Raw genomic sequence first — 24,437 nt, 5'->3', positions numbered from 1 at the left:
ACAGAGACTATTCTTTCAGTTGGAGTCGTGTCTCCATTGGGGCGATTGGTGCCACCTTTGTTAACGCTGCTTTCTTCTCCACCATACCCTCTTTTCTGTGCCTACGTCTTTGCTCACACACTGCGTGATGCTTCATCAAGGCAGGCCAGCAGCATCAGGACTGCAGAACTGGAAGGAGCAGCCAAGCTGAGACCTTCCTGTGCTCTGACATTTTAATATGGCAAAAGAAGCAGAAGAGAGAGCAATAGGTATGTCTAAATTATATTGCCTGAATTGGTCACGTACATGTGATGCTTAGCTCTTCTTGCTCTAACATCACATGTTTTTCTCAGTTAATGTTCTTCTCTGTATCTGCTGCTGACAGCAGCCCTAGCCGTACTGATTTAGCTTAGTGCTCTGCATGCCAAAGAGCGCTTTCAAAGCAGTGGAAATATGTGATCTTAACACGAGCCTGGTAACATCTTCACAGAAAATGAGAACTCATCAACTATGGACTCCACCTAATTAGAATTCTTTAGACACAGATATAAAGGATTCCGGTGCTCTTTTCTTTGTTTATTGCAATTAATTTTAGGTCATTATGCTCAAGGGACACCTGCTAACTTCAATATGGTCAACATGTGCTTAGTATGATGTAATGAGCTACTCCTTTCCATTTGGGAATATATATTGATGTATTATTGGTGAAAGGTGCCAGACTGATAGAGCTAGCACACAGATGTCCACTGCCTACTTCCAGGATAAGAGCACTATAAGCAGCAGCATAGTCGTTGTCTTCACAGGGCTCCACCAGCCAGACTCAGGCCTGCCGAACTTCCATCCTTGCTCAAAACTACCAAAAAATGTTGCCTATTGCCTGATTGCTACAATTTTGCAAAGAGCACTTGTGACCTTCAGGAACTGGAATGGGACTTAGAAATTGTTCCATCGAAGAATTCAGTCAACTAGCTACTAATGATCTGGCCTGCATTTGAACTAAAAAAATGGGAAAAAATTATCCATCAAAATAAAGTTAGACCCATTGCCCAGGCCCTGTGTCTTTCCCATTTCTGTAGCAGTACAAAGGGGATTTAAAGGGCACTTCTGGATTTCTATGGCAAAAGGGAATCCCCTGCTCAGATAAAGCTGGAATCTTATGCCATCTGATCCTTCTTCCTTTCTCCTGACATTAGGGATGTTCTGGAACACATCCAGGGCAGAAGGGGACATGGCCACAATATAGTGTTTTCTGACAGTCCTGAGCCAGGAAAAGAATCCTTGGGGGTGATCCCAGCTGGCACACAGTAATGACCATTTGGCTGCTTTAACTGGCAGTAGGGGTGGTTCAGCCTCAGGCTCAGGCCCAGAATGAAAGGAGGTGGACAGGTGGCTTCCAGCCATGTTTGCTTTCCTCCCCCTTGTGCTCATGGAGACCTACACCCTATAGTTAAAAGAGCAAAAAATATGATGACTTCACCTATGTAGAATGTAACTGTGACTGAAGCTTAAGTAGGTGTTTAGAGCTCTTCTTCCGTACAGTGTTAAAGAGTGACAGGCAGGGGAGGTGATGGACACCTTCCTTCATTACACGGTAGGCACATCAGTCCACCTTGTTGATCTGAGCCCTTAATTTTGTAGGCAATGGTATGAGGGTAGTCGGTCTGAGATGATGAAACCGTGTCCAAAGCAACTGGTTGATGCACAGACTAAGCAGAACTAGCAGTTGGTCGATCTCATGATTTCCAGCATGAAACTTGCCCTGCTAAAAGCTTTTTCTCCTCTTCCCCATGTTATAGCCCATTCCTTGGGCAGAGAGGAGGCTGGAGCCAGCCCCTGGGGCAGGGATCCAGGAGTGCTTCTGTGCCTTCCCAGAGCAGCAACTGGGAACGTGCCAGTGGGATGTTAGAGCCAGGTTGGCATGCTGAGTTTTTGTTCAGATTATTTGAGATGTATCACACAAGTAATTAATGGGTCTCTTCTCTATATCTGAAATTAAAACAATGTCACTTGCACGTACTTTAATTTTAGTTACTGACAACATGGGATTTGTTGAGTAAGTCTTGCAAAACGTATGTGCTATCCCATGCTTGGTACGGTTTGTCTGAATCTCTACGAGGGTGTAATGAATTTGGCTTGTGCTAATGGCTGTTTATGTTTGCCAGGCTGCATTTTTTAATGCTTTACCTGCTGTTAAATGCTCAACCCATTGTCTACGTATTGCCAGAACACAGCTCTTGTACTTACCCAGATGCACTACGGCTGCAGGGACCTCTTTGCTTAACTTCTGTGGTTTTTCCATCTCAGCCATTTTATGGTCCACGTTCAGACAAACTTGCCTCCTTCCCCTCTGTTTGTGCATCAACAAAGCTTCCCGATGGTGCTGTTGTAGACTTTGAGGTTAGAGCAATGCAGATGTAATATCAGGGTCTGGATTAAGAGCAACCAGTTCACTTTGAGCTAGCAAACAGTCCTTGGATATCGAAGATTTTCAGCAGTCCCTGGTCCCCTCATGTAGCCCTGCCATCTCTTTCTGGGGGCAAAGCTTTAACTGAGAATCTAAAATCCAACTCAAACAAGGTTCAAGACACATTGGCTGTTCCTGATTTGTTGATAATATTTATGGAAATTAATGTAATGCTTCTACAGTATCTATAGTTTATAATTATTATTCAGCTCATTGAAAACATTAGCACATACTGGAAAAGTACAAATTGATATGAAAGTTCCTTCCTGTCTTGCAGAAGTGATGATAAAGAATAAATTATTGAAGAAAATTAAGCATTATAATTGGGGAACATTCCCCTATTACTAAGTAAAGCCAGCCATTAGCATCTGATTTGCATTTTATACCATGCAGCAGGAAATATTTAAGTTGACAAATAGGATATTTAATACAGCAACAGATACTTGGCAGTTAGATATTAACAACTGTTACTGATGTGATTTATTCACCATTATAAAAAGGGCATTACTATGTGCATATGATTCAGAAATTAACTCCAGTTTACCAAGAGGCCTTGACTGCCTGACCTCTTAATATCCTTATAATGATGCCATTTACCATTCAAAGGCTTATTCAAGTCATTCACTGCTAGATTTGTTTTAAAGGGGTCCACTGTAGGGCAGATATTTGTGCATGTTAACATTTCTCATTGGTGTAGTAGGCACAAGCATTTTTTAAGTGGGAAAAACTCATGGGTAAAGCCATGCTCAGGTTATTGGGGGCAGAGGAGCCTCGCAGAAGCAATCCACAGTACTTCCTTCTGCTACACCCTTGGCGTGGACTAGCCTCACAAATCCCACTTGACTTGTACATGCTTTAATGCTTTGAAATCATCTTGAGGTTTATATGAGGCTTTTATCATTGCCTGAAAGTAAGTCCTGCACATGGGTGGGGTGGGCTTCCCTTCTGCCTGCCTGTGGGACATGTCCCACTGGCAGCCCTACGATCTTATGGTCTGACTTCTTGTGTAGTTCTGTGAGTATAAATCTGCATTAGCACCACAAAACAGCAGTGTGAGTGGAAGCAGAACCATACTGCAAGTCGTATGGTTTCCTGCATGCTGAAGTATCCAGTCTGATAAGCCGTGTACTGCAAAGGGAACAGGCTTTGCTGTACCCCTGTGATGACCGATACATATCCTTACACACAGATTTCACACTTCCCTGCTCCTTTTACTCAGTTTACCTTTGCTGTCTGGAACTTCCCTTTTTCTATCACAAAATACCTATTTGTAACTCAAGGCTGATTTTATTTAACATTAATTATTCTTCAGCTGAAAAATCCAGGTGTGATATTTAGTATTTGGATAATTACCTATTTAATGTGATACAGGCTTTAGAGCTGTTGAGCTCATCTCTCTGCTCTTTCCAATTGTTGCTAAAATCTTGGTAGTACAGGTCACTGTTTTGTTCTTAGCCTTTCGATTTTCTCGCAAAAGTTACTTTTGAAATTCCCATTTGGAAGTGGTTTATAGCTGCAAATGAGGCACCGGCACAAGGAAACCGTAAGTAAGCATACCAACATGCGTGAAAATAAAGGCATAGATGTTCCTTTACGTGATTGCTGAGTTTCACCCTTCTTGTTCCCTCTTTTTTTTTTTTTTTTAAATTTTAATGCACCTGTTTGTGTTTTGATTAGGTATGGGCAACGGACCTTGACCTTTGCTATAGTGACCAGCTGGCCTTGACTCAGCTTATGTTGTACGTGACAGATGGAAATCTGGATTGTCGCTCTAGCCGCTTTGAAGTATCTCTTGGTTCAAAGAAAATGAAAAGCCAACGTATTCAGCATGAGAAGACAAAAACTGTAAGCAGTGATTTGTTTACAAATAAAATTATTAATGTAAACTACCAAAAAGTTAAAATCTGCCCTAGATCACTGTTCTAGAGGAGCTGAAACTGCTCCTTTCAGATTTTAAACTGCTACTTTTAGATTTTACAAGGTTAATAAAGTAAACGGGATACCATCACGTTAGAAATTAAAGGAAAGTTTCTGGATGCTTACGGGTACCTGATTATTCATCCTGTGTACTCAGCAATATTGATTTGTGGTAGTAACTAACTTCTAAATATTTCAGGTAGTTTTCAAGTTGTAAAAAATGTGGTAGTTTATATGTTGCAAGAAAAAGGAAGGAGGTGAAAGCACTTCCCTGACTACAGGAGTAACTTAAAAGCAGTCAAGAAGAAATCTGAGCCTTCAGCTGATGAGCTCTGATTTGGGATCAGAAGTTAGAGCACTGAAGTTCTACCCCAGCTTTGTACTTCCATGCACAAAACTGAGGGTAAAACAATCAGGGCTACATCTGCAGAAGGATCTGGACACCTAAATCCCTCCCAGCTCTCACTTAAGTTAAACCCAAATGTTGGTTCTCAGAACCTTTGTTCAGTTCTGCATCCATCTAACTGTTCAGTATTAATATTCATTCTTAATAAATTACGGATACAGTCATTTGAACAGGAAGAAAAACTCATAGCACCCTAACCAAGGTGAGTTCTCTAAGCAGGAATATGCAGTCATACTCCCTCCTGCTTGCTCTCTCTGGCCGAGTTACAAAGCCCAAGGGGGAGAAGCACCTGTTTGCAACACCAAGCAGGATAGCTGAGCCCTGAAGACCCCGGCTCAATCTTTCTGTTTTCTATTGCCAGGTCAGATTCATCCACACTCGGTGTGACGTGCTGCGAATTCAGGTGTGCTTGCCTCTCCATGGGTGTTGCACACAAAGCTGAGGTGCTCAGGATTGTAGGTTTGGGTACTGAAATGATGAGTGCTGTGGCACTTGCTTCTTGTAGATCTCACCTTTAATCTCTCTGAAAACTCTTAAGATTGTGTCCATAATAGTGCCTCACAGGGATATGATTTTAAATAAGATGATATTTGTGTATTGCTTTGAAATCCATATAAACAACACAGTCACAGAAGCATGGTTAACATATTACTTGTTTATTATGCTGATTTGTTGTATTAGATCACTCTTGCTGCAGGATTTACTAAGGTTCTGAACATTGACACTGTCCCTCTAAAAAGGGAAGAAAGGCCTTTAGAAAAGTCAGAGTAAGAAATGTATGTATATGTACACATATAGATATAAAACAGATGCCATTTTCTACATTTTGACAGAAGATTCACAACTCCCTTTTTTTCAAACACAGAGGAGGAATGTAGCACCATTCCAAAAATGTCATGGAGCTATAATTTAGAGGTTAATGAGCTCTTGATCTATTGTTCTTGTCAAGCAACCACTTTTAGTTGGAGAGAAGTAAATTAGATATGATTAGTCCCAGTAGTACAAGTTTTAGAAATGAAAAGTAATCAAGTAGCAACTTTTTTTAATTAAAATTCTGTCAGAATTAACATAAATTGTCACTATATCCTTTATTTTTCTTCTTTCTGTATTTCTGAGGGTTTTATCTCCTTAAGAGTTAACTACAAAAATGCACTCTCTCAGGAAAATATTTTTAGAAAAAGAAACAAACAAACCAAGAGACAAATGCTTTTACAGCACATGATCTGTAATGAATGATTAAGTAAAACACTTTCTGTAAAATTATGATGTTAATAATGATTCTGTCCCTTTTAATTTATTATATATTCTCAATCCTGGTAGGTTTGATTTTGATAAAATGGAGCAGCAACTGAGTTTGTGTGATGATTTTATTTTTAGAAATCCTTCTTTGAAAGAACAAATTTCCTAGATACTGCTGCTACTGTAATTATGTACAAAACCAATCACTCATTATAGTTAGGATACATTATCTTCTAGACAGATGAGGCTAAATAAGCAACACATTAATAATTCATACTGCAGTTCATTATGCATGTGTATGCATGCTTTGTAGCTGAAATAAGCACCTCATCAACCTGATGCCAACCCTTAAACAATAGTTCTGTGTTATTGCAGCCACATTCAAGTTTACGCTTGTTAAACTGCTACTTGGATTATTTTATCAAGCATTCATTTATTTGTGGTCCCCCACTGCAGAGAACAGATTTTGGAAGCTCCTTTTTTAAGTTAATGACTTGAGCAATGGGTGTTATTAATTCTCAGAATATTATAAACATGATTAATTTTCAGGCAGAGATGTATTATATAAGGATTTCAACTATGTCAACTTAAATGAGTCAATGTCAAAACAAATATCATTTTAGAAAAAATACCGTAAATTACATGCTTCAATGTGCAGTATCCCCACTCTGAATGAACAGTCCAGTATTAAAAATAACATCACAGGAAAGCCTTGGTGTAGGAGAACATCTCTATTCAGTTCTACTCAATGCAACATCTCTATTCTTTTGTCCAAAGCACTAATAAGAGTTTAAACTCAAATGCAGTACTGATTTTTATCCATAGTATGAACTCCACCTGTATCAGTTGTATAGCTCCTTGGAGTCACTGCGCCTAGTCTACTCAAAGACTTGCTAGAACAATTATGCACACTAATGCTATGGCAGAATGCTCAGTCTTGGAGAAACCCAATTTCAAAAACTACTGATTATCCACTTTGGAATTTCTGCTATCGAGAAGAGCTGACTCTAGAACAACGTATGTTACCACAGGGCAGGATGGATTCAGAGGATCCACTTAGAATGACTTCACAGGGCTCTGTTACCAATGAAGCTGTGAAAATATCAAAATGTGGTTCATAAAGAGTGATTCTGTAGACCTGATCTATAATATAAGGTTTTACATACAGTGTGAGGTGAGGATTTAATTTTGCTGCGTGGAAGTGTCTATGTTCAATAGACATTGTGATGAACAGGAATTCCTCCAAATGGAGTCTTACTCCACACTTAGATGGGTTCACCAAGAAAAAGCCATTTAAATAGTAAATTGTTGGTTTCTGATATAAACTGGTAGGAAAATAAAGAATCCTGTGTTGTTTCCTCTAGCCTTCTCCAATAAGCAACCGGTGTGCAGTAGCAAGCAGTCAACTGAGGCACTCCAGCCTTTCAGTAATCTACTGTAATGTTCTCCTCCAGATGTGTAAAGCTCACAGTGTTGGATTTGACCTCCAGGTATGAACAGGAAAGATTAGAGAACACGATATTCACTCTGCATAATTTTTGTATGTAAATTCTAATATGGTGAAACCACTTAGCACAATGTAAAGTTGAAGTGTTCTGTTTAGCATAGTATAATGTTTAAGCGTTCTGTTAAAAACACAGCAAGGTGTTGCTCTACAGTTTTCTTGAAGAGGACTTAGTATAAATCAGAATTGTTTCATTTTAAATTCTTTTCATGACACTAATTAATGAACTCTCAATTGCATAAAGGTCTTCAGTAGTTCCTGTACAAATTAGTCCAATATTCTAACACTTACCTGTCAGCTTATTTTAGCTGGGGTGTAAGTCTTGAAGAATGGCAGTACTGAGATATCTGTCTGATTTGGCTTAAGACTGGAAGCAGTGAAGGATGAAGAGTATTACAACATGTTTATGTTACACAGTAGGGAGTGAGATAGTGTTTCTCGTGGAGACTACGGAGAGAATGCTGTCCTGGCAGGTTTGTTCACGCGGCGCTGCAGGCAAAAAGGATTGTGGCTGTCAGCCAGGAGCTGTGCTTGGGTTTAGGACCATGCTAGCACCGAGTTTTCATGAGAGCACTTGGGCATCATATGGCCCTTTCACACACCTCTGTACCCATAAGAGAAGATACACCTTCAGAGGCCAAGAGGTCAGGTGATAATGGAGAACAGAAAGAATGAAGAAATGCAAGTGCAGTCTTTGCTAGACAACTAAGTGCTTCAGGCTTATGAACAGAATTGTAAAAGAATGAAATGTAAAAGAGTTTAGAAGATGTTATGCAAGACAGAACAACAGATAGAGATTTCAGATCCTAGGGCACAGGGCTTCACTGGGAAATGCAGAGTTTTACGTGTCTTCTCAGTATAAACCCTGCCCAGGGATGGCACCTGCTCATGAGACCTCTCCCAGTGACATGTGATAACTGTCGCTTAGCGCATCTAAAAATCGAATGGTGAGTTTTGCTGCTGACCAAACTCTTACCAGTATCAGGCCCGTGATGAACCAGAGCAGAAAGAAGGTTAATGAAAGTTCGTGTCCTGTGTATACCTAAGGTGAAGTATAAGCTTGAAGAACAGGAAAACCTAAGCATATTTTCACTGTCTTTCAACTTAAGTGTGTGTAAGGCTTTCAGGGGTTAACCTGTCTCTTGATAAAAATAACTGTGTAAGGAGATAATTTTTAAGATACTTATGACCATCTCTTACTGTTTTGAAACAAAAATATTTGCTATTGGATAGACTGTGCCTTATGTATTCTATTTACATGAAGTTAATGTATTTGCTACAATAAGTTAGAGCAATGATCTACTTACAATCCATTACACAATTCAAAACCAGCCTTTCTTAGACACAGTTATGTACGTACTGTCCCTGTGTAATACATTTATTATAAATCACTATTTTAGGAATAATTAAAGCACCTTTGTCTTTTTATTTAACAGGAAAAACAGGGGACAGTTTTTATACTGTATGAAGATCAGAAGCGATACAGATTGGGCATGATGTAAGTATACACTGTCAGTTCCACAGTCTGACACACTTGATTCAAAGCGAGTGACCCCACAGCATGTGCTGGCTTGGGCTCTGACAAAGGTCATGAAGCAAATGAACAATCTGAACACCATGCACTCAAGTTCAATGACTGTCACCTACTGTTCAGGAAAGTATAATGACTTCTTGTAAGATTGGCCTTTTGAAAAGTTTTAGGGAGGCTTTAAGCATTTTAGTAATAAAAGAAGAAAAGTACAGGAATCTGCTTAGATCAAAGCCTAACTGCATTGCAGACTAAAGACCTACTGCAATTAGCTTTACAAGAGCTAGATTCACTGTCAATAGCAATCTAGCTGTGAGAGCACACAGATTAGCACAGACTTACTTTTACAGGCAACTTTATTAAAAACCTAACTATACGTGACGCAAAGAAGGTTGAAGTTTAATGCCTTTTTATATTGTTCTTCACAAAGTGATCACTGGCAGTCAGGCAACAGCAGATCTGATAGTTTAGTAATTCTTTAGCCATATGAACCTCTCCTAAGAAGTCTAAGAAAGTATAATCTGGACACATCTACTACATACTGATTGAAAACCTCTCCTCAGAGAGAATTTATGTAAAGTTTACTGCCAGAGTAGGACATAAAGAGTGAGGGGCTGAAACGGTCTGTTCTCAGTCTGCTCTGTATTCCTTTGATGCTGGAGCTATTTCATTAATGAGCTGGATAAGAAAACAGCTTCCTCGAGTGCTGGATGTGACTGCAAGTATTTTGGAGGGCAGGAATAGAATTCAAAATGATCTTGACAAATTGAAGAAACAATATGAAAAATAGTATTGCATTCAGTTGGAAGCAGGTGCAAGAAATTACATTTGAATAGCAGTAATGAATATGAGGAACAACTAGCTTTGCAGAAAAGGATCTGAGTTACAGTGGCTTACAAACTGCCTGCAGCTCACAATGTCATGATCTTATGGAAGAAGGTAAACAATATAACCTGGGAGGCATTGGAAGTAATCCTTCCATTCTACTCAGAGGGAGGCAATGAAAATGTTTAGAGTTCTAGAAAGCATGACTTACAAGGCAAGACTAAAGGGGGTGGGGGGCAGGAGTGAGATCTGCTAACAATCTTCAAGCACATAAAAAGCCTCTGCAGGAAGGAAAAACCTGATTTCCATGTCTTTGGTAGTAGGACAAGAAGAAATGAACTTAACTTGCAGCAAGAAAGATTCATATTTAGTATAAGTAAAATTTCTGATACTAAGGGAAGAACTAATTAGATTGTTCAGTGTGGTTGTCATTGACAGTGTTTAGTAACAGATTAGACAAACCTCTGTCAGGATAATATTAAGTAGCATTGATCCTGCCCTAGCACAGGGAACGGACTAAATGAATCCTAAAGATTGTTTCTAGGGCTATGATTCTTTCAGCCTGTACTGAGCTCCTTGTGGATGAGGCTATTGGTAGTATGCAAGTGAGTCAGACTTGTTCAAAGCTTAGATATTCCTATACTATACTGCAGTCACAATGTAAGCAGCTTACATGATTGAGCTGTAAGATAAATCTGAAAGGAAATCACTAAACTAGAACTTGTAAAATATCTACAGGAGCCATTTAAAAATTGATTTAGGCATCTGAAAGTGTCCATAAGCTGCTAAACTCTCTTAACAGCCCACTGATGCTGAAAGGTGAGCTCTTTCCTTCCCTGACCCCAGCTATGAAGTCCACCTCCCTCCTGACCTGCCTTTTGCATAGTCTGTGGTGCTTGTACACCTCTCCAGGAGTTGATTCAGCTGAATAATTCAGCAGAAAGCTTTCTTTTATTGGATTGGTTTTCTGTGAGGCTAAGACAGAATCAGCCCATAGAGGGGTATATAGTGAGCATGAGAGTTGTGAAAGATAGGTGGGGAGGAAGTGAAGAGAGGAGAAGGACCCGTCACTTTCAGAGTCAGTGAACTGCTGGATTGGCTTGTCCCTGTTTGTGGGGTTTCACTCTGTTAGTCACGTACTTTGGAAAATGGAGTCCTTACGTTAGAGATACTGCATCCTACCTACATTCTTGCTAACTCGTTTGGACCAATACATTGGTGGTTGCTTCCCCGGTAAGAAACATAACAATACCTCTTGGATAACCAGCTTGAATTGACAGTTATTAATATATTACCAGAATACTCTCAAATATATTTGCCATATATTCTGATCCCAGATTTGTCTTCCATCAGATTTTCAATGCAATTTCATTATCTTAATTTGGAAATATTTTCAAGAATGTAACAGTTTGAGCTTGTAAAATCACTGAAATACTGGAAACACCTGTGTGAAGCATCATCCATTTTACTACATTGGAGATCTATTGTCAGTTCCAGTCAGTAAATGAAGTACATTCTTCCTCAGCATAATATCCTGTTCCCTAAGTTCATATGTATTGAGAGTCTGTATGTGCCACTGAGAAATCAAAGCCTCAAAAGCTACAAGAGTCTAAGAAATGCTGATACTGCTGAAATTTCTTTCAGATGTCTTTCACAAATAGTAGGCAGAAGCAACAGTTCTTCTGAACTAATCTAGGTGTTTAAAGTGTTCTACTGTCTCAGTCCTAACTCAACGGTAGCTTTTTACTTGGAGTAGCTGAAACCTTACTGCTTACTTCTGCTGAGTTGATTAATAAAAATTATTTATTACACAAATCCTTTCTGTTGACAAGTTAAAATGGAGCCTCATCTTTCATATCTCCCTGAAGATTGCCACCTTGTGAGATTGAAAATACTCATTAAATTCCATCACCAGACAGGCACAAATGAGAGGGCGATTGTTTTTAAGCATGTGAAGGGAATCATTGGTAAACTCATTTGTTTGGATATCATTAACAGAACAATCGGAGAGGATCTCCAGGGGGTCCTCATGACCTTTGCTCGCAATCTCTTCATCATCCATCAAGAAATATCAGCACCTAATATGCAAGGCGAGACCAATTTTAAGGTGAGGTGTTAATTAACTAACGATCCTGGTTAATTTCTGTACAAGGGCTGAAAATACCTCATGCTGTATCATAAACAAGTGCTAAACCATTCCTTTTTTATTGTTAGCGGTATGTATTTTACAGTGTCTAGGTCAATATAATAAGTCTCCCAATGAACCTGTTAGTTAAATTTAAGTTTGAAACTTTTTCTTTGAAAAGAGACATACTTTAGTGTGAAATTACTTGTAATGTAATGCTCTCAACTGTCCTTTCTAAGAGCAAAGGAGCTATTGGCACTGCCTCAGACAGTTCTGTCACAATTGTCTGTTTTATTTTAAAGGGACACCATCAAGGTAGGAATCTTAAATTAGAAACAAACTTCTTGGTTCATAATAGCTCCTTAGATTATTAACACTGATTTCTTTTAAGCAGGCAGCCACCGAGTACTTATTCCATTAGTTCACATCTTTCACCCCGCCATCAATTTCACAAGTCAATTCTGCTCCCAATTTTCTCTGCTCTTTGAATCTGCCCGCAGTGCCCATCCCTGTGTGCCAGAGGATGCTCTGGGGTGGTGCGGGGGGAGGCAGGACAAAGCGCTGGGGCTTGTCACACTGAGAACGTTCCCCCAGGAGCGCCCACCTTTACTCAGAAGCTCCTTTGTGACGACCTCACTGGCAAAAGGAGACAGTAAAGCAATAATGAATCCAACCCCATGCCCTGAAACAAGCACTCATTACAATGGTGCTTTTTGATTCCAGAGAATAGCTAAACTTTCCGGAGGGAGTTCTTTTGCTAAACTGCATCACCTTTAACTTTATCAAAAGTTTCTAAGATCCTGTCTGTAAGCATTTTGTAGAAAGGTGAAGGGGAGCACTGTGTTACAGATTCGTGTCTTAAAGCACATACCGTAATTTATATCAGATTCTTTCCAGTGTTAACTCTGACTATATTTTCGTCTGACAAGCAGAGTATGAAATGACAGTTTTAGAGAAGATAAAATTAAATTTCAGCATGTTACAGAATAAACAAACAAACAAAAACCCACCCCTTTTTTCAATATGAGGGAGTGGAAAGCAACCATTGAAGAAAAACATAAAAAGGAACTCTTCTTTGTAGTGAGTTAACAATGATTTACATACATGAAATAGAACACCTGTTAGTTAATTAGAAGTACAAATTGCAATTAATTGTATTTTTTATTTACCTGAGATTTGTACATATTTACTAATAATTTCCCCAACTGTCCCCAAAGTAATAGTAAATTTAATTGGTGCATCATGTCCTGTGTAACACTGGTTACCTTTTCAAGGCAAGTACTACCAGCTGTGCATTTTGGCTGCTAGATTTCATTATAATGCCCATTAACTAACTTGTATTCCTTGAATCCGTTACAGATGGCAATTCAAGGTATCAAAGCAATTCTAGGAATTACAGCAGAAAACAAACTGAAATTGGAAGAGGAGCAACCTTCGAAAGCAGATGCTCTGAAAGAATAGTTAACGGAAAATGTTTAAGTGCCTTATTCTTTATGCTTCTGGAAACACTTTCTCATCTGTAAGAACAGGTTTGGTTTTCCTTCTGCATTGGCATGTGAAGTAATATTAACTGAGACAGTACATTTCCATGATTTCCAGGCACGGTATTTAGAAGGATATCCCTTCTTTCACAAAAATAAACTGTTGAAAAGCAGAGGATCATGATAAATGCCCCTGAAGTTCATATTGTCATTCCTGAGGGTACAGAATCTGTTTTTAAAATCTTATTAATAGGGGTCACACTGTCTTTGTCACTAAATCAGACTAGGAGATCATACTCCATTGAAGAGAGTCCTGTACCCCTGAATTCCCTTTCAAACCTTCTAAAAGACAGGCTTCTGACATGAAAGTAGGTCTAGTGTTCCTCTGCCCATAAACAAATACACTTAAATGCCATCCTAGCAGTAAGGCTAGCAACCTGGATTCCTCTATTTGTCCGCTATTTCTTTTGTTATCTACACAATTTTTGCAGCAGTTGTTTCATGTTCATTTTCAAATTATCAAAAATAATAGTAATAGCACTAGCTCAACAACGGATTCTGAGAGCACCATTAGAATTATACTGGAACGATGATTCCCAGTATACCGTGACTTTTGCGGATCTATCTGTCCGTCAGAGAGATTCTGTATTTCAGATACTGGTGACTTTTTTTGTCACAATTGCTATGCACTGTTATGTTAGAGGGCAACAGTTACATTTGTAAAGTTATCTTTATCCATCAAATCTCTAATATCCCAACAGACAACACATTCTAAATTTTACTATAGAAGAGTGCATCTTCTCCATTGGATGGATACTATTGTCCCAAGCCTCGCAAATATCTTTGCGATTACTTCCCCAAAAGCTTGGGCAAAACCCGTTTTTAAGATGAATAATGAATGTGACCTTGCAGTTGCAGCAGATCAGTGCCAGGTTTTTCCGATGCCCAAGTCTTTGGTCTGTTAGCTTCATACATTATCTTTTGTGTTACCCTTTTTTTCTTCTACTTTGGTCACAGAAGTAATTAATTGCAGATGAGAACATTTGCATAAATGCTGTTCCCTGTTTGAAATAAAAATCTAAAAGACTATTTTTGTTTAATTCTTGTTTGGTTTTGTTCCTTTCTTGCATGTAATCTCAATATGGTCTTGGTTTTGGGTATACCAGAGCCCACACAGATTTTTCTAATGTGAAATTTAGCCAATGAAGGAACTTCCTGTAAGTCTTTATGGTTAGAAATGAAAGTAACAGAGGTATTTTTGGCTGTGGTAGGTACAACAATGATCTCTCACTTGCCAAGAAATAATATGCCAAAAAGCACAGTATAATTGCAACAACATGTATTTGTGCTCTGTTCTGCTTTGAGGGGCTGCAGACCAGCCTGTTGTTCTGACTTTTTCCTCACCATATTTATAATGCACTCTCTCCTGTTTTACTGATAAGAAGCTCTTTGTAGATTTCTCACCTAGCTTCACACCCAAGCTATATAATGTTCCAGTTTGGTCAGGAGAAGCAATATCCTGGGAGAAAAGGAGGCATAGGAGAGCACAACAGTACCAACCTGGGAGTCAGCTAGTTTCTTAAGGGTTAAGGAAAATGAAGCCTTGATCTAAGCCAGAACAACATAAGGTCTGAGAGGCTCATTAGTTCACTGGCACTTAATAGACTGCAGTGTCCTAGGAGTAAATGAAACCTGCACTTCCTTATGTCTTTGTTCTATTCTGACAAAAGAAAACTGTACCTGTTTTTGCAGGAAACAAGTGACCTGAAAGTTCCCATGGTGAGAGAGATTTCTCAGTATGTGCGAAGTGTGAAATGTATTTTGAGGGAAAAAAGTTTTTAATTACTATTAACACTTCTGAGCATTGAGCTGACGGAAGGATTGAAACTTTACGGTCTCTCACATTCAATTCCCATGCTGCTGGTGCCAAAAATGTATTTTTTTAGCAATACAGCAGATATAAAACAAAATCATAATCTTTAAAAAAAAAAATTAGAAATATAGTCATGATTGTCCTGTTCACACAACTGGATTATTTATTCCCACTCACTAAAGGAATAATAGAGTTCTTGAACTGTAGCTTGAATTTCAGAACATGATCTAGACTGGGAAGAAAACAGAGTAACTGTGAATGGAAAGATAAAAGGTGGCCCAGGTGTGGCTCCTCATCAGAAATTGGCAGAGAATTCTGCAGCTAGGGACAGCAAAAGCCCAAGCTGGTTCCCCAGCTGCACAGTGTGGAGGAATGCTTGTGGAAGGAGATGAGGAGCAGTGGGGTTTGGCATCAACTGCAGAAGATGTGGGCAATTAAAATAAAGGTTTCGAGCTCCTGATAGGCCAGAGCTGCAAATGAAGGTGTGCATTCACCTGATACCACTTCATGGACTTTGTTTTTGCAAGAATTGACATACTGTGTGTAGCACATGTGCTACCCATTTCAGGTCATTCTCCTGAGAGAACATTACCTGGAATTGATACTAGAAACTGTGTCTCCCTTTTCAGATAGTTGGGTGTAAAGCCCTGAAAAAAACAAAGGGGGGGGGGCAGGCGGGCGGCATTCAGCCCAAGTTTCCACATGTAGAATGACAACTCTGAGCACAGAGCAATAAAGCAGTTCAACAGCACAACCACTTCCAGATGTCCTCTGAAATAAAGTATTCACCCTACCCATTTCCTGAAAGATCTCTGATACCTCATTCAAACGCATTGTTCAGGAAAATTTACCACCTTCAATCTGGGTGAAGGTAACAAATCCCTAGAATTTTAAGACTAACCTGGTCCTCAGCATTTCACAGTGATGACCTAACATCACTTCCCATTTAACACATCACCTGTCATAGATCTGAGGTACTCCCTCGTATGGTATACAGATCCTCTGTATTTCATTTTAGACTACAGATTTTGTTACAGCAATCAGGCACTAAAGATTAGGAACTACAATCATTGACAACCTTCATGAATGTAATTTAATCTATCATCTCCACTGAAGAATGGTTAGACTGGTTTTTAGCGTCATCACAAAGATGTGCATTTCAGGAGACGGTTTTGATGTAAAAATGTTCAGACTGTACCCGAATCCAATGAACACAGAGACCTGAATTGTGCAACCAAATATTATTAACAGAAGACATTTGGAAGAATGCTTCATAATACTTCCAGCCTCATCTTTAGGAGGTTTGGTCATGATTCTTGCATACTTTTGAAGTATGCAAAGTTTTGCTATGCATTTGTAAATACAGATGCTACTTCATTGCATTTGTAGTATGTTGTGCAAGTAGAGGTGCATCTACATTCTCTTAACCAGTGCAAGGTTATGCTGCCAAAGGCTGAAGGATTTCTCCTTTCTTCTTGCACTTTTAACAATAAGAGCAACACAAAATTAACAGCAAAGTAGCTTGAAATAAATACTTTAAAAAAACAAAGTAATTGTCATATGTCCACTTTATAGGCAATAGCTTTATAGGAGGTAATTTTGACCATGAAATACAACAGCAGAATATCACTCTTAAGTGTAATACATGAGTTCAGGCCTTCACTATAGCAAGCCACAGTATCAGATTCCAACTTCTCTTGTATCCTCAGTCATCGTTGCCACTAACAAAGAAAGATACTAAAGCTAACTATAAGCTCTGTTAATTATAGGAAGGTGAACTTGAGTGAAATTTGTTACTGACTATGATTAATAATTACTGGTTCTACACACATGTAGTATATTACAGTAAATAAGCAGGGTACATTGTTGGGTAGGAATTGATTAATTAGCACATTCATACGACATAGCTCAATGGTTTAAGATTGCTGAGTTTGAGATATTGCTTGCAATTATTAAAAGGAAAAATCTGTTCCATTTCTCAGTTTACTCTTCTGTACAGTCTTTTTTTTCTTCTCAAATAGAATGTTTAATGGTTCAAAACTTCAGCTTTTATTTAGAAAAATCCTATCATGGAATATTGGCTATGATTTTAAAGTATTTCTCTTCCAAGGGGTCTAACACTTTCAAAGAACTATTTTTTACCTGATATTACTGTCAAATTTCACCAAATAAAATCAATGCAGCTTAATACATTTTATTACTGAGCGCAGGTTAATCTGGTTGATGCTGCAGCTGTGAGATGTGCCAGCAACACACAGGGTGCTCCCGTCAGCACGCACGCTGTTAAACAAAACCATTTCTAAAAATGTAATTGCCCGATTCTTTGCGATAGCCTCACTCGCTGTAAGGAGCGCTAACGTGCGCCCTTCTGTAGGGCGACCGGCCCGTCTCTCGGCCTGTGTCGGGCAGGGTGAGGTGACTCGCTCCCCTCGCTTCGCGGGGCTAGCCCGGCCGCCTCAGCCGGCGCCCGCCTCGCCTCGCCCCACTTCACCTCAGCGCGGAGGGCTCCGCCGCGGGCTTTCGCGCCTCTCCCCCTGCCCGGACCCTCCCCTCCCCTCAGGGAGTCGCACACACCACACCGCCCCGCTCTCCCTCCCACCCACAGACGAGGACCAGCCCCATCGCTTCCACGGACAAGGTCTATCGCAGCGCCCGCTCCCACGGCCGCCGCCACCCCACCCCACCCTCACCCTCCCGCCCTCCGGCGGCTGGCGCACGCGCCGAGGTGGCGCGCGCACGCGCGCCGGCCGGAGCCGTTGAGTGCGGGCTGGCTGCGGGAGGCGCGGGGGGGGGGGGTGGCCCTGCGGGATGCGGCCGCTGAGGCGGCTTCATGAGGCGGCCGTGGGGCTGCTGCTGTGGCGGGGGGGGGCGTCATCGTCGTCTCGTCCCGCCGCCTCGGAGGTGCTGAGCCAGCACCTAAGGCAGCGCGGCCTGCCCCACTGGACCTCGTACTGCGTCAAGTACAGCGCCGTGCGCAACGACCAGTTCGGCCTCTCCCACTTCAACTGGCGGGTGAACGGCGCCAACTACCACATCCTGCGCACCGGCTGCTTCCCCTTCATCAAATACCACTGCTCCCGCGCCGCCCCGCAGGACCTGGCGCTGCAGAACGCCGCTTTCACCGCCCTCAAGGTCCTCAACGCCGGTGAGTCGCGTCCCGGGCCGGCTCTGCGGCCTCCCCTCAGCTTACCTCGCCGGCTGTGAGGCGGGCGGAGCGGCGCTCCCCCTCGGCTCTTGCCGTTCTCCTGTAGCCGGCGGGTGGAGTGAGGCGCTTGCGGCGGGCGGGCTGGCTGCGCCCCTCGCAGAAGGGACGGCCGCGGTTAGAGGGACACGCCGGCGGGGGTTGTGAGGCAAAAGCGGGGCTGGCCGGTGGGGGCCGCGTCCCCTGGAGTCGGGACGGGGCGGGGGGCTGTGGCTGCGGGCAGCACTCCGCCTTTCCTCCCCGCTCCGCTTTCCCTGAGGTGAGGGAATCGGCTTGCGGTGCCTCGTCCTCCGCCCCCACCGGTTCGGAGCAGGCGGCGTAAGGAAACGGGAATCACAAAATGCCCGAGCTTTCAGCAGCTGTGAGAACGCAGAGCTGTAAACCGATGGTCTTTGGGGTTTTACCGAGTTCGTGTTTCTCTGTCCGGTTGTGAGAGAGAAAAATTAAACCGCCTGAAAGCAAACGCGCCAGCGCTTGTTATTTAAATGGCTAACATCAGTTGGTATGGATCATTTTCCATCTAAAAATCTGCGTTCTGTTACCGTGGATGAAATTCTGTCCTCTAAGCAAATACGCGAGTGCTAGATGAAGCAAAACAGTTTGTTTCTTAGAAAGCACCTGGGCTAATTTTTTGCATCTTGCATCCAGGCAGCGTCTAAGGTAGTGGAGGGCTCGGACCATGCTTGATCCTAAAGTGCTGCTGTAATAAAAATGCTTATAAATAAAAATGTTCTATCAGTAGCTTATTAATATAAAAATGGATATAAATAAGTTTTGAAATACATTATTACTCAAAACAGTATGTGGGTACCACACTTATTTAAATAGTGACAGTCGTGTAACTAATTTCACCAGTTTCTTGTTTTCATGTTTCATTTAAAAAAATAAATCTCATTGGCTTTGCAAGTCTTCAGTGACTTTTTACAAAACGTGTCTGCTAGTCTTTATTTTTGATCTTTCCAACTGACATAGTGAGAAAATATAATAACAGAGATTGATTTCTTAATGATAACAATTTTAAATCTGATTTTATTTTTCCCTCTGCATAGTCAGACCTTTTATCTTCCCCATCTTTCTGGCAGCTACCCTGCATGTTTCATATTTAAATGATCAGCAAGCATGATTAAAAAGTCAACTCATCTCTCTCTTCTGAGAATCTAGCTTAAGGACTTGGGTAACTTTAACCACGTTAAATTTGGTGTTTCTGTACCTTACTGAATTCAGGGCCTAAATCCGTCTCCATTTTTTCCCCTACATTAAGTAAAATATTGTTGTCTGTAATAGATGTGTAGCTCGGCAGTGCTAAAATGATGGCACTTTTTATATATACACCTTTCTACTCATTCCAGTTTTGTTGGAGTTGGTAGTCTTGACTACTGATCTAATTTTCCCAAGAGCAGCTTCATGTTGATGTGTGAAGTCACTGCTTGTTTTCCTTCCTATCTCTACTCTGGTACATACATGAACTCCGAACTGATAACTAAGTGGATGTCTAGGGATTTTGTGTTTTAGTGTTCGGTTATGTACATATATTTTCTTTAATCGGTAGAAATCAGGCTGTAGACATGACCATGTTTCACTTCTTTCATACTGCTATCCTCCCCTTTTCTTTTTCTATTAATTCCTTCGTATTGCTGCTTTTCTTAAGCTGCTTTCTGATTCTTGTGTGCTTGATACACAAGAAGGGTGGTATTATGTACTGATAGCTGCTTGTAAGCATTTCACTAAAGGCAAAATGTTAATAAGGCAGCTTTTACAGGAATGCTTTTTCTCTAATTTCATTTTTGGAGTCATTATTCTTTACTATTAGTAGGTGGTTTTAATTTTCCTGGCTTGCTATCTTTGTATGTAACATGTTTTTGTCTTTTCTTAGGCATCCCAACTTTACTATATGGAATTGGCTCCTGGTTCTTTGTCAGTGTCACAGAGACTGTTCATACGAGTCATGGCCCAGTTACTATTTATTTTCTAAATAAAGAAGATGAAGGCGCAATGTACTGAAATCATGCCCTCAAGTACCTGTCGTTGGTGGGTTTCTGTGTTACAGCTGCTACAAATATCTACTCCCTTTGACTAAAAAGAACTGAAGGCAACTTTTTTTTTTTTTTTTAACAGTGCCTTCTTTTACTTAACATGCTGTCTTCAGGAAGCTTGATGGACTTTTTGGTCATAAGAGATTTATTTTTGCAGAGGTTAGTAAAGTTGAAAAAGTAGAAGCCTTAGGAGAAGAATTAATATTTCCAAGGGTATTAGAATTTATGGAAGTCAGTGACTAGTACTGCTGAACAAACTTGTGATAATTTAAAGAGATACATCTACCAACTTAGATAACTGAATTGTAGCATGTGGGCAAGGAAACTGTGAACACACTAGACATTTTCAGAATGTCTCTGAAAAGATTAAGCTGCTTAGGTTTAAACTCTGACTAGATGTTTCATAATGCATTAATTGTCATAGCTGCAAGCATGTTTGAATGAATCCGTGGCACTGACTATTCACAATTACCTGGAAGACTCTTTGGAAAATTAGCACCCTAAGAAGTTAAAAATGGCTGTATCATATTTATGCAAATGATATTTAAATAAAATATCTAAAATATGTTTTATGCTTGTATCTTTTGCAATTCTTGAACTCCAGACACCTGCATTTTTTTTTCTTTTGGTTGCTTTGTAGGTACATACCAAAACCTAAGTAATCTAGAAGATGTAGTCCCCTGTGCTAATTTACAAATTGCTGATCTTTTTAATTAATAGAGGAGAATGAGAAGATCATTTTTTGGATGCAAAATAACTGATTTGTCCAGCTGGAACTGAGCACAACTGTAACAGGCACATATAATGATGGAATGTCTTAAATTCAGTTGGAAACCTGGGCAAAGAAAAAGCTTTTAGGGAATTATTTGGATAGTGGAAATATGGAACTATTGGATAGTAAGTTCAAACAACAGAAACACCTGTACAGGCTATATTACTGGTGCTTGGTTTTAGTGCCAGCAAATAATGCTGTCTATTCCACATCCCATGTCTGGTGATGTAAGTTGATTATTCCAGTTTTCGTAAGTAGGAAGATAAATGTAGGTACTGTTTTTGGAGGGTAATCACTATTCCTAAATAAATGGTTATCAAGCTATGACTACAGTATAATTTCATTTAAATACTTTTTTACTTAATTCCAGATAATGGAACTGTTTCCCACTTAATGAAGCAATACATGTGGTTTTTCTAAAGGCAACACTAAATAACACTTTAATCAGAGAAGTGCTTGCACTGTTCTGTTTAATTTTGGAGAATATTCTTCACACAAATTAAATGGTCTCAAAGATGAAGAGACAGTATTATAAGAAGCCTCATTAATAATAAAAATAATGACTTAGCATTTTTCTGGAACTGATTTTCACTGTATTGGATAAATAACTGCAGCTCATAAGTTTAAAGTCAAATACTGCTCATTCATTGCCACGGATCTTGTCAATATCTTGCTGTAAAGGTTTAGTCTCAATGCAAGGTTGATAAAATGGTTTTTAATTACCAGACTATAAATACAGCTCTTCATTGGAGTTGCACCTCCACTCACTGCAGCTTGTTTGATTTCTGATAATGTGTGTTGCTGACTTTGCTTACCTGTTTTTCAATAAATGCAGGCAACATGACTCCTTGTCCATACAGTGATGGGCAAGTCTCCTTAGAGAACATCCTTGACAAACTACCCTATTGATTACTGCAATTCTGTGCTGCTTGCAGCATTAAATAGAGACTTGACTTCTTGTTCAATGATCTCACTGTGTAACAATTAAGCAAATGTAATATTTTCTTGTATTACATGAAAATCAATAGACCTCTTGCTCTTATGAAGTTGCTCATGCTAAAGGATGAACTAGAAGATGTTTGAGGGCAGTGTGCAAATACGGTATCATACATTCATTTCGTTAAGGCTTGTATGTGACCTGTTACAGTACATAAAGGGAAAATGTGCTATTTATAAGGGATAACGCTTGAGTTATTAAATCATGACAAAAATAATTTTCAAGTATGAATATAAACCTACTTGCTTGTCTTCAACCAAAGGTAAAATACTTCTTCTGGCTTTCATTCTCTTTTTGCTTTAAATACCTATTTCTTAGTATCTTTTTTCATCACTTATCTTAATTTTTGGCCTGAATGCAAGAGAGAAATGTTGAGGGCCAAGAAGATCCAAGACGATTCATACCATTTTGTCTCAAAAATTTCTGTAAGGCTTGGGGGAAGATAGGAATGTCAAGCAAGGATGAGCATGCAGTGTATAGTTCTCAGCTGAACCTTTGCTGCTTTACTTTTCTAATCCCCATCAGCACAAACTCTTCCCTTGTGGCAGTCAGCTCCTAAAGGGACACTCCAGTATGAGGACAGCAGGGTCTTCTGTTGTGGAGAAGTCTGAATGCTTGAACTAAAGAGTTTTGCTGAAGTGGACTTTTAAGATGAGCTTCTAGCAGTTTAATTGTTCAAAGATGAATTATTTGCATGTGTAGCACCTAACTGCTGTCTCTTGCCTGTAAGGTCCTTTCATGTTGTCTTGTAAACCCGTTGCTTCGAAAGACAACTTGTAGGGAACCAGGCTTTGTTAATTCCTCTGGTCTAGAATAATTTATTTGTAAGTGTTTTAATTAGCAGCTTCCTTTTTGTATGTATTGTACTATGCATATGTTGTGTATGCAACATATACTAATGTTGATACGTATTTTTTAATAGATGATTGAACTCCAAAATGACCCTTCTAACTTTTTACAGATTTGATCTGCACCGTTTCCATTTGAAATAAAGTGTAGTTTATCTTGTAAGTCTTGCCTTAATTATCTCTTTACTGTATTCAAGAATGATGTTTAAATGAGTGAGAGATGACATAAAAAGGCAGAGAGCTTTGTTTCACCTCACTTAACAACTACTTCAGGTAAATGAAACCTTAGTCTAAACCCAGAGGATCAGGTAGCTACTTCTTGTAGCAGTCTTTTTAAACAGTAATGACTATTGGGGGCATCTTAACCTAAACGAGCGCTTAGCATTACATCTTACCTAGGTCAATGGTCTCAGGTATCTGAGTTAAACTGTGTTACTGTAAATTAATGGAAAATGTAACTGCGCTTTGCTGAAAGATCAATGTCCAATAAAGGCTGCACAGTCAAATCTTGTTGCAATGATTGAGGTCCTTAATTGCCTTTCAAAGATAAGGTGGTAATCAACAAAGGTTTAACTGATCTTTTTTACCAGTTCAATTACATGCTAATGACTACAGCCAAGTCAGGATCTTTAACTACTTATACTTATTAAATCTTATGTTTGTTGTGAAAAATTACTTAAGCCACACAATCGATAAAACCCAGGTTTTAATTACTATATTTCACTTTTATACCTTTTTGTATGTTTGACAAATGTTTCACTGGAGACTGTAGCACTAATGATAGTACACCAAGAAATACTGTTTTCTGGTATTTTCTACTCCAAATTATGATAACACGTGGGTGGTTTTATGTTTGTTTTAATGAAGTTTTGTGACTAGTAATGCAAACATTCTAGGCAGCTCATTGTACTTAAATATAATTTTTACACGTAATAGCACTCCTTTTATCACTAGAAGATGTACTACTTGCTAACCTTCAGCTGGACACAGTTTCAGGGTGAAGTTCTTAACTTTTTTCCAATGTAAATTAATACAAGATGTAGATACTAGTAAGGATTGATATTCCCAATTGTTTATGATTAGTACTCTCTCATTGTCTCAAAAATAAGCTGCTGTGTCCCCTTCTTCTTGATCTCCTTTCTTTCCCTGGAGCGAGATCCAGTGCTTTTCTCCAGTCTTCAGAGGAACCTGGAGCCAACTGACCTTTCAATGACTTAAGCGGAAGTTAGATCTGTCCTCAACTT

At 39.8% G+C, this 24,437-nt stretch overlaps 2 protein-coding genes and 1 long non-coding RNA gene across 8 annotated transcripts in view; 2 read left to right on the top strand and 1 right to left on the bottom strand.

Annotated features, from left to right (window-relative positions):
- IQCH (IQ motif containing H) overlaps positions 1 to 14,612 on the top strand; it is a 74,177-nt gene extending 59,565 nt beyond the window's left edge. For all 6 annotated transcript variants that reach the window (XM_052809106.1, XM_052809109.1, XM_052809108.1 and 3 more), the window contains 5 exons: positions 4,121 to 4,288; positions 7,370 to 7,495; positions 8,946 to 9,007; positions 11,861 to 11,969; positions 13,347 to 14,612. In XM_052809106.1, the coding sequence (XP_052665066.1) occupies positions 4,121 to 4,288; positions 7,370 to 7,495; positions 8,946 to 9,007; positions 11,861 to 11,969; positions 13,347 to 13,448 (567 nt within the window). In that variant the 3' untranslated portion in view covers positions 13,449 to 14,612. The remainder of the gene's footprint in view (positions 1 to 4,120; positions 4,289 to 7,369; positions 7,496 to 8,945; positions 9,008 to 11,860; positions 11,970 to 13,346) is intronic.
- Positions 14,613 to 16,029: 1,417 nt separating this feature from the next.
- LOC128151431 (uncharacterized) lies at positions 16,030 to 18,013 on the bottom strand. Its single transcript, XR_008238371.1, has 3 exons — positions 17,941 to 18,013; positions 17,484 to 17,621; positions 16,030 to 17,062 (listed from the first exon to the last, which is right to left on the bottom strand). It is a non-coding gene; the product is annotated as an uncharacterized LOC128151431 (long non-coding RNA).
- Positions 18,014 to 18,131: 118 nt separating this feature from the next.
- Positions 18,132 to 21,144, top strand: C14H15orf61 (chromosome 14 C15orf61 homolog). The gene is made up of 2 exons (XM_052808883.1): positions 18,132 to 18,486; positions 20,417 to 21,144. The coding sequence occupies exons 1-2, from the start codon at positions 18,150 to 18,152 to the stop codon at positions 20,542 to 20,544; spliced, it is 465 nt and encodes a 154-aa protein (XP_052664843.1). The 5' UTR covers positions 18,132 to 18,149; the 3' UTR covers positions 20,545 to 21,144.
- Positions 21,145 to 24,437: the final 3,293 nt, after the last annotated feature.

This window comes from Harpia harpyja, chromosome 14 (assembly GCF_026419915.1).
Source record: "Harpia harpyja isolate bHarHar1 chromosome 14, bHarHar1 primary haplotype, whole genome shotgun sequence".
Taxonomy (NCBI): domain Eukaryota; kingdom Metazoa; phylum Chordata; class Aves; order Accipitriformes; family Accipitridae; genus Harpia; species Harpia harpyja.
This window is presented reverse-complemented; position numbering and strand designations above follow the sequence as displayed.